The 10,571-nt window shown below is 41.5% G+C and overlaps 1 protein-coding gene across 5 annotated transcripts in view; it reads left to right on the top strand.

Moving 5' to 3' along the window:
- Positions 1 to 272: 272 nt before the first annotated feature.
- The window catches only part of dhrsx (dehydrogenase/reductase (SDR family) X-linked), a 37,334-nt gene continuing 27,035 nt past the window's right edge, over positions 273 to 10,571 (top strand). For 3 of the 5 annotated variants that reach the window (XR_014118213.1, XM_081701162.1, XM_027010228.3), the window contains exons 1-3: positions 4,332 to 4,459; positions 7,294 to 7,401; positions 9,866 to 9,934. Coding sequence is in view for 4 of the 5 variants with exons in the window: in XM_081701162.1 (XP_081557288.1) it covers positions 4,360 to 4,459; positions 7,294 to 7,401; positions 9,866 to 9,934 (277 nt within the window). In the remaining variant the exon portion in view is untranslated. Of the gene's footprint in view, positions 760 to 4,331; positions 4,460 to 7,293; positions 7,402 to 9,865; positions 9,935 to 10,571 lie in introns of those variants that run through there. The other 2 variants (XM_027010236.3, XM_027010244.3) reach the window with 2 other exon arrangements.

Genomic DNA, 10,571 nt, shown 5'->3' with positions numbered 1-10,571 from the left:
TAGTCTGCCTTCAAACGCAAAGCTTTCGTAGTCTGATCATTTGCCAACACTGAAGAACCTTGTTTTTTTTTTTACCAACATCACCAGGTTTGCATTGCAATCTGTTGAGTAGGTTCCTAAATGCACCCCACCTCCCCACCCCACCCCACCCCCCAAAAAAAGTTTTCATCTTTTTCTTCTCTTTACACTGTGCCTGTACACCGGATGCTCCCCCCCCCCCCCCCCCCCCCCCCCCCCCACACACACACACACACACTCTCTGGTTTGGGTGATCAGAGAATGGAGGCTGGGCAGTTCATGGAGATCCTTGGTCAGCGTGTCCCCTTGCGCAACTGACGATGGTGCACCAGTGGATGCGCGAGACCCCTGCTAATCGCGTGTGGATGTTTCCCAAGACTCCACGCGTCTAGCCATAGGTTCTCAACTTAGCACGCACCAATGCAGATACCGAGGATTTGTTTCGAAGCTGCTGGCAGTGGATCGTGTCAATCTCCATTGCACTCACGAGGGCAGTAAACGGTGTCTGTTTAACTCAGCACGCCGGTGACATGCAGTCTTTAATATCACCAGTGACTAAAGCGATCTTGGTTGCTTTGTTTATTTTTGCGATCTTACTCATCCTCTATGTGATATTATGGTATATATGTCGAGATGTGGATTGTGATCACGGCATCTGATTGATCAAGTGGATGCGTCTTGGAGGATGTGAACCGGACACCCCGGCTTTGGCTGACAACAGGGAGTCGAAGGGTGACCCTGGTAAGTCCACCGATGCTTCTGTGACAGCTGCATCTCTCCAGACACGACAGTGCATGAGAAAACATGAGAAAACTAGGGAGTAGCAACAGCATCGTAAAAACATTGTGTTGGTTTTCATTCATATGAGTCATGTGTTTGTGGAACGCGCTAGGCTTTTCTGGTAAATAGGCAGTCAATTCGCTTACTAGGTGAACGATACACTCCCTAGCCCGTTTCAAAAACGTACCCACATGTTGCTTTAGGTCAGTGGAAAAAAATGTCCGTTACTCAGTTTAACTGGGACCAAAAGCGAAAAGGAATGCACACGGTGGTATCTCTTTCATAGTTGGATGCAGCAGACAGATCATTTTCGCTCACAGTGCATAGACTCCTTCTCTTCGGACATAAAAAAAATAGAAGTGATTTCAATTTTAAGATGCAATGTAGTTTAACAACAATGGCGTGTGAAACAAACCGCGCTATATACCTTAAAAAAAGTTGACTCACGCAATGTGAACCACAAGCGCTTTTGCGCATATCTCATTATATGCTGCGCGCCATTGTTTCTTTTCAAGTTTGCCTTCCTACACCTAATACATAATCTATCTGAATATCCGTTCTACTCAAAGTAGGATGCAAGTTTGTGGAAACCTGTAGGACAATGTTCGTCCGCGCACTGAGCAATATCACATAAATATCGTACTTGGCTGTCCATCCAGTGTAGAGAGACATTATCTGAATTTTTTCTCACGGTCTTGTAAGTACTGAAATTCAAACATTTCTACACAATTATAGTGCATAATTTATTTTAATACAATGAGAATGGGTCTGTATTTTTCCTAATTTTTCCACACTGGCGAAATTTCCACGCCAAGAGCATTGTGACTCACCGATTAAATACTCCTGCCTGGAACGTGATGAGAATCCCAAACGCCCGCGTTTCCTCCACTAAGTCACCGGAACGCAACTGGTCTGGATGCGCTAACGGTCAAATTGCTCTCCAGCTGGTAGGTTATCGCACGGGAACTCGAAATGGGAATTGAAACCAAGAACCCTACTAACAAAATACAGTACAAAAATGCATGTAAGAAAAATATGCATACATTTGCGATTTGAAGGACAAATAGAGGGCAGAACATGAATCCAAAACGAAATATCCACTCCTTTTGTATGGCCTAATGATTTCATTCGCGGTTGATGAATAAAATTTCCAGTGTATTGATTGCATTTCATTTTTTTGAGATTCTTTGTGTTTCAGGGTGTCTCGATAATGTAAGAAACAGAATAAACAGAATAAGTCCTGAGTTGTCCTTTGGCCTCAAGTAACCTAAAGCTGAGTAGGCTACAAGAGGCTGTTAATTCTGTTATTGCTATTCCAAATGCATACTGACAGGAAGACTGTAGTTGCAAACAAACTGAAAGGGATAGATGTGACAGATGTTAAAGCATTCAGCATCATCTGTGCGTGTGGGTGTGTTGTTGTTGTTGTGTGTGTTTGTGTGTGTGTGTGTGTGTGTTTGTGTGTGTGTGTGTGTGTGTGCGTGTGTGTGTGTTTGTGTGTGTGTGTGTGTGTGAGAGAGAGAGAGAGAGAAAAAGAGCGCAAGAGAGAGCGCGAGAGAGAGAGAGAGAGAGAGAGAGAGAGAGAGAGAGAGAGAGAGAGAGAGTCTGGTGTGCAGGTTTGAGAGTAAGGTCAGTCTTGAAAAATATGTGCTTATGGACAAGGCAGACTGGCTCAGGTCAAGTAAAATAAGGATTTGCTAAAGATTGCACATGTAGGATGGGTAAGGAAAGACATGGCACTCTGACACCAAACGCCACTGTTGTGCCCCTGTATGTGTGACCTGTTTTCACAACCAAGAAACCATCACTTTGCGATGGATCTTGCTCTTCTGTTCTCAATAATATCTACTAGTATACTTAGAAGTGTGCTTAAATCATTTCAGTTTAACTATCAAAACTCAACAGAATATTAAGGTTCCCATTAAAATATATTTTTGAGGGATTCACATTTGCTTGTCCCCGTGGCAATGTAAGATTCCTGTTCTTCAAATAAAATTCTCTTTACGAGAGATAAGACAGCAATCTCCAAAGGAAAAAGGGGCATCTTATGTAACACTAGTCAACCACCAGGGGAGTATCACACCTGTTCATGGCTTCGGCCGCTGTGGGAAGTTAAATCCTATGCTATCGCTTAGGTGTCTGGCTTCGTCCCTTCAGAGGGGTGGTGGGTGGGTTGGTGGCTACTCATGGAATAAATGTTGTCTTCTGACAGTGGACCACAAAATATGGTGCTGCATTTTGTATAGTGAAACTGAAGCCCTTGCCAACACAGGTCATGAGACAATGTTTTGTCTATTTAGTTGAATCAGCATCAGCATTCTAACATCATTAAGAGACCAGATCAACAGAACTGGGCATGTTTGTTCCATTCTTTGAGAAATATGAAGACTAAATAAAAAAAAACTTTTTTTCCCCTCGGGATTAAGACAAAGTGAAATGGGTCAAATGTGCTTAATCCAGAATCTTCTTCAGCCATCTCAAGTAAACTGATTGAAGAGACTCAGTCTGACATCCTCAGCTGTCATATCAACTCATATCAGCTCAAACAGCTGCAGGAAGGGTATCGATGAACTGTGCACAAATTACTCTCATATATGTGGGTTATGGCCACTCTTTAGAGCATGAAAAAAATGTGGGAAATTTAAAGGGATTTTGTAAAATATAGAAATATATATCTATTCTTTTTATAAACCCATAAACTACACTACACTATAACTACACTATACTGTTTTTTATAGTTATAGACATTCCTTTTACACCTTGTGTCTTGTGGATTTAAACGTTTATAATAATGCACTCGAGATATCATTTTAGGTATTCTTTTCTTTCTTTTTTCTATCTTTCTATCTTTCTTTCTTTCATTCTTTCCCTCCTCCCTCAAGGCTGCCACATCATGCATTGTCTTACGTGCCTGTTTGCTTTGCAAACTGAATTTTGCATAAACCGCGTAAACAGAAACATCGCCCATCTTATTACAGATTAAAATAATAAACATTCATATACCTGACAGATCTCCCAAGCAGCAAAGCTTTTTCAGGATACCCCCTCTACACACACACACACACACACACACACACGCACACACACACACACACACGAACACACACACGCAAACACACACACACACACACACACACACACACACACACACACCACTGAGTGCAATTACAACATCATAGCCAAATTCTAAACAAGTATTCGAGGAGTTAGATTAAATATATTGAGATTACATATGAATTAGATTTAAGATATAAATATCCTCTGCCTAATTATGCTCCTGCATGTGTAGCATTTCCATCTAATGAAGTAATCACCGTTTTCGTTTTATATATTACACAGTTGGGTAGCTTAAGTCCCCATTTCTAATTTAAAAGAAAAATCCGATCTTTTGTTTTCGTTTTTCTCTGTGTAATAGCATCGACTTCATCCTAGTCAAGTTGAGAATTCTGCGCACAAAACGGAACCATTAGCAGGGCGTTCTGCTTCCTTGTTCATGTCAGTGCTTCAAGACGGACCGTAAATACTGAGACACATTTGAAGCGGCACGGTCAACTTCAAGATATGTGGCTGCTGTCATATATTCTTCCTGTCGTACGGCTTTATTTAGTCGGCGTCAAAGTTCTCATCTACCAGCTTTTCAACAAACCGTTCACATTACCAGGTTAGGAGTTTTGCAGTTCTTACATAGCTGTTAACGTCATACAGTGTCTTTTTCGGTGAGCAATTCTTAACCAAATCTTAAACTGTGCCAAAGTTCAGCGTGTTGGCTTTACCCTAACAATATAACTATCTAGTGGTTTTAGAGATAATCTTGTGTGTGTGTGTGTGTGTGTGTGTGTGTGTGTGTGTGTGTGTGTGTGTGTTGTAACTAATTCTCAGTTTATCCAACTACCTACAAAATACTTTGAATAAATTGATGTCTTTATTGTTATTTTACTCTAGGGTGCTGGAAGAATTTGATATTTTTGATAATAGATCAGTTTGCCGAAGGTTTAAGGCTCTTTTTCTAGTTTATGAAGACCGTGGATTAGACAAAAAAAAAAAAAAGAAACCACACAAATAGTGGACTCTTGTTCACAGGCATTAGTTTCAGAAGAAAAGCAGCTTACAGTGGCCAGCATCCAGACAAATACCATAAATGTTTTATTTTACACCAAACAAAGCTTTAGCAGTTTGTGTTCTTTTTCTCTCTCCTGATAAATAGTTGGTATTTCTGATCATACAATAATAATTAGACTTTGGAAAAATCACACAATTTCTTCTTTACTTTTGCCGTGACATATCCAATTTTCATCAGACTCAAGAGACCTCAGTTGGGACTTGCCTTACTGATGAAGCCAAATCTCAAAGGACCTTTGGCACAATACAGTTTGTGACATAAATGTCTCTTGCCAAGCTCAGACATACCAAGCATACACTGTGTGCGCAATTATTAGGCAAGTTGCATTTTTGAGGATTCATTTTATTATTGAACAACTACAGTGCTTCTAGTCAATCCAAAATGTTAATAAACCTCAAACCTGAATATTTAAGAAAGTAAAAGTGAGGATTTTGCACTCTTAGGAGAATATCTATGTGTGCATAATTATTGGGCAACTATTAGTGTGCAGAATTATGCAATTAAATGAAAAACTCATCTCACTTGTTTATTCATCTGTTAAAGTGAGAATAAGAAACAACTCAATTTACAAATAAATACTTCGCCCCCCCACCCCCAAAAAAGTGACCAATATAGCCACTCTTCTTTTCAATAACAGTCATAAGCTTTCCAAGTCTGTCAATTTCTTAATATTTTGACAATCAACTTTTTGTGCAGCAGCAAACATAGCCTCCCAGACACCGTTCAGAGAGCTGTACAGTTTTCCTTCACCGTAAATATCCTGTTTAAGAAGGGCGCACAAGTTCTCAATAGGATTTAGGACAGGTGAGGAAGGGGGCCGTGTCATTATTTTTTCATTTTTAAGGCCTTTACTGGCTAGCCACGCAGTGGTGTAGTTCGATGCATGCGATGAAGCATTGTCCTGCATAAAAATCTTGGTCTTTTTGAAAGATGCAGACTTTTTCCTGTACCACCACTTGAAGAAATTATCTTATAAAAACTGGCAGTAGGTTTAGGAGTTGATTGAGTCCATCTTCAACCTGGAAAGGTCCAACTAGCTCATCTTTAATAATACCAGCCCACAGCAGTACCCCACCTCCACCTTTCTGGCGTCTGTCGAAATGGAGCTTCATTACTGATCCAGCCACAGGCCCATCCATCTGGTCCATCAAGAGTCAGTCTCGTCTCATCAGTCCATAAAACCTTTGAAAAATCTGTCAGCTATTTCTTGGCCCAGTCTTGACATTTCACCTCATGTGTCTTGTTCAGTGGTTTTTCGGGTTACGAGTTTTGGTAGGTTGCAGTTCTGGAATATGACAGCACTGGACGATAACGGGTTCCTGGTCACTTCATGTTTGATTCTTCTCAGATCTTTGGCAGTTAATTTGCATCTTTTTTTCTCAACATGTTTCTTGCGAACCTGTTGACTATTTGTAACAAAATGTTTGATGGTTCTGTGATCACATCCCAATATCTTAGCGTTTTTAAGAGTGCTGCATCCCTTTGAAAGACTTTTTACAGTTTTTGATTTTTCAGAGTCAATTAAATCTTTTTTTTGGCCCATTTTGCATGAGGAAAAGAAGCTGCCTAATAATTATGCACACCTTGATGTAGGGTGTTGATCTCCTTAAGCCACACCCTCTCTCATTACACAAATACACATCACCTGATATGCATAAATCCAATAAGCATTCATAAGCATTTGCGCATTTAAGCATACATAAGCATTTACACAGCTTGGAGTTGGAACATATGCATAAATATCATGATATGGTCAAAATACTCTCTTGCCTAATAATTGTGCAATCAGTGTATACATGAGAAAGAGGTCTAGATAAATCCACTGAGCTGCATAATTGGACCCTCTCTCTATATCTTTGCTATTTGTTTTTAGTAGGTGGGTGTGAGGATGAGCTCATTATTAATAGTCCAAAAAAAAGTCAGTTAAACTTTGGGGAGTAAAAGTGTAGTATTGAAAATGTGTTCTTTAAAGCCACACCTAGATGGTCTGCCATAAAATCAAATGAAATAGAAGTTTGAAATGGCACCGTGGGCAGTGCGGTCAGCTCAGTGGTGACGGGCCGCCCCGTGCTCTCTTGACCACCGTAGGACAGATGCGAGTACTAATCTACAGCTGCCTACACGATGGGACAAGTGTCCTGCGGAGACGCCGTGTTCTTCTGCTCAGGAAATGGCCAGAAGTGGCACTGTGTAATTACGCTGTTAGACAGTGGCTTTCCCCATCACACACTTTTCACCGCCTTTGGCAAAGTCCCAGCGAGACGGAGATCACGTCCGTGATCAGGATAGCTGAAGCCGTGTGGGAACAGTAGCATCTTTCTTCCATTAATGTTGCTTTCGCCCTGTGCCCTTCCTGTTCTCTCTTCCCTGTCTAGCTTTGCCCAGACGGAAGGGGAGGGTTGCCATAGTGACAGGGGGAGCCAAAGGATTGGGCTATGAAACCTCAAGACACCTGGCTAGCCTGGGCATGCATGTGATCATTGGTAAAGTATCTGTACTCTCGCTCAAATCATGTCTGTTCTAGCTCTTGCATCATTATTTCTGATCAGGTATACCATAACTCAGACCGGTAATTATAATGACCGTATGAAATCAACATGACTCAAAACTTTTAATATTTTCTTTTATGCTAGTTCAACAGTATATCCACAGAAGGGTAAATTGGGCCTGATTTAAAATCATTTATCAGCTAACACTCATCTGTGACTTTAGTAGAAGCACTTTATTTAGCAATAAAATGTACAGTTACAGTCTATATCTGTTGCTATGCACAAATTGTTAGCCACCCTTAAGCCCTTTATCTATTGTCAGTTTTGGACTACAAGACCCTCGTTTGCATGACAGACTAATCTCAACCCTGCAGTGTTACATATACACGTGCAAACCACAGCAAACCTGCTGTGGCTGACAAACTGTTACTGATTGAACAGCCTCCGTTGTGGGTGCTGCTACCATGAAAGTGTTACCGTTGAGGCTTAGATGAGCGTGGTTGGTCTGTTGTGCAAATGGTATGTGCTCAGCAGTGGTTCTGTGGCTGGTATCTGACCATGAATGGGGTGTAAGGTGTTCCTCATAAAATAGTGAGCACAGGTCCAGTGTATGTATTTCTCATAAAGCAGCTGCTGACTGTACACGTAGGTTATGGAACTGGTGAGGTTGGATGCAGTCACCCGTGTGTCCATGTCCATATAGATATTGTATTTATTTATATCGTTTAGAGCAGGGCTTCCCAGCTCTGGTTCTAGAGAGCCACAGGTTAGTGGTTTTCCCGTTCAAACGCCTGAATCTGGAAAATCACCTGTTTAGCTCAATCGCGTGTGTTTTGTAAAGTTAAATCACCAAAATACACTTGACTCCAGCCATCCCGGACCAGAGTCAGGCCTGCTTGTTCTATAACACACCCAAGCTGTTCTTCGGAACAGACGTAATGCGTTGGATATTTTTGCTTTGGTTGCTTTGTTGTCCAGTTTTCTTTATTTACATTCACCTCTATAGATAGTAAGCTTTATAAGGAGCAATGCACGGACCTCAAATGAGAGTTTGTTTGTGCTGCTGTGGCCTGCGCAAAACGCTGACCTCTATTATCCTCTACTTTGAATGTCTGTGTACTTTCCTCATATTTTATTCTTTGCGTGTCTACCTTAATGGAGCGTTTCACCCCCAAATAGCTCCATTCTGCAAAGAATAACTGAAATCTACTGATGTCCAGTTAGAACCTTTACATCATACTAACCAGCAGGTTATATCCATTATTAGCATGGTAGTATTTTATAGTAAGCTTAGCCATTAACCTCTCAGATGAAAGCCCATTAAATATCTGTTTAAGTGGTGGGCGTTTTCAGAATTTCCTTATAATTCCAGCAACTTCCATGCCAGATTTTAGCTTGGCAACAGCAAATGTTTGCCAGGAAGAAAAGTCTCTTCCACTAAAATGTTCCATACATACATAAATGTTCCATACATACATACATACATGTTCCATACATACATTTGCCATGCGCTCTGTCAGTAAATGCAGGTATGAGCTGTACTGTAGACCATTCCCGCACTCCATGATGGACTGTGAAGCTTAAATTGGACCCATGGACTTGATTTGCAGTCTAATTTTATGGACGGATACCTTATTTTCTCAAGACCTCTGCAGTAGGAAACCTGACCTCAGACACTGAAACACTTCAAACATATCTTGCTGTAAAATTTAGTGTATGTGGTTTCAAATATTTATCATCGTAGATCAGCAATGCACCTACATAGTTTAATATTTTCAGTCCCGCATAGTTTAATATTTTCCTTGAAGCATTGATCTACCTTGTACACTGGTTGCCCTCCTCTAACATGTTCAGACACATAAACAGCTTCATCGTTTCAAACGTTAAAGGTGGGAAGACCTTAAACTGTCCAGTGCTGTGACACTCCAGGACTGCCGTTGAACACCCTTGATATATGTGTATATATAATCATATATCAAAAATCATGTATATGATTTTCACAGAGAGAGAGAGAGAGAGAGAGTGAGTGAGTGAGTGAGAGCACTGGACTTGAACAAGTGTGAGCACCTGGCTTGAGCGAGTGTGAGTGCAGTATCCGAGTGTGAGTGCAGTATCCGAGTGTGAGTGCAGAATCTATGTGTTAGCCCTGCTGCTGAAGTTTCAGCTTTGTTTCCTTGGGATCACATATTAAAATTCAGTAACGGAATAAAAAAAAAAAAAAAGAATGATAGCTAAAAAGCATTTCAGCTTAGTCAGTCCTCAGTCTGGAAGGGCTACAGCACTGCAAAGTTTAGCGTCCCTTTTACACCATCTGATTCACCCAGTTAATTTATGCCTGTGGTGTTATTGTATTGAATGTATTTCCTTGGCCTTTCCTCTTCATGAAGAATGCTGTTAGCATCATGCTTGTATGTTCTTGTATTAACTGCCCGTCTCCTGTTCCTTTCTACTCTCCCAGCTGGAAATGAGGACGAGGAGGGCCTTGCTGCAGTGAAGAAGATTCACCAGGAGACCATACAGGAGAAAGGTACAGTCGCGAGGGCCAGATTGAACACTGTACTCCAAACCTGAAGCAGCACTGCAGGTGTTTTACTGTGTCTGTGAACCACAGTGGAAAGATCCAGCAAACCGGAGAAAACCCACCTCTGACCTCTGACCTCTGTTCATAGTCATTCTTCCATATCTCGCATCTGGCGGCAGCACTTGTGACTGTCAGGGAGTTGATCGCTGCTGTTTGTGAATTTTGCCATGCTTTGTCCTTCAGACGGTCTCTCCGTTTGAGTTCCTTGACAGGGGAGGCTCTCTCTGTTTGAGGTCCAGGACAGGGGAGGCTCTCTCTGTTTGAGGTCCAGGACAGGGGAGGCTCTCTCTGTTTGAGGTCCAGGACAGGGGAGGCTCTCTCTGTTTGAGGTCCAGGACAGGGGAGGCTCTCTCTGAGTCATCCGTTAGGCACTGTCTTTGTGACATCAAGTCCAGTGGACTTCATTTGCGGCTCCTCCTCTCCAGCCCTCCCTGCCAAAGTTGTTTTTTTTCCCCTCCTTGTTTGGCACTTATTTGGAGTACTGAATGAATTACTGTCATATGTACAAGAAAGAAAAGTGAGAAGATTAGAGAGAAGGAGGAAAATGGGGAGAGAATGTGAGTAAATGAGAAGTGCAAGAAGA

This window comes from Electrophorus electricus, chromosome 18, assembly GCF_041902795.1.
Source record: "Electrophorus electricus isolate QZ-2024a chromosome 18, ASM4190279v1, whole genome shotgun sequence".
Taxonomy (NCBI): Eukaryota; Metazoa; Chordata; class Actinopteri; order Gymnotiformes; family Gymnotidae; genus Electrophorus; species Electrophorus electricus.
The sequence above is the reverse complement of the archived record's forward strand: the minus strand, read 5'-3'. Positions and strand labels throughout refer to the sequence as shown.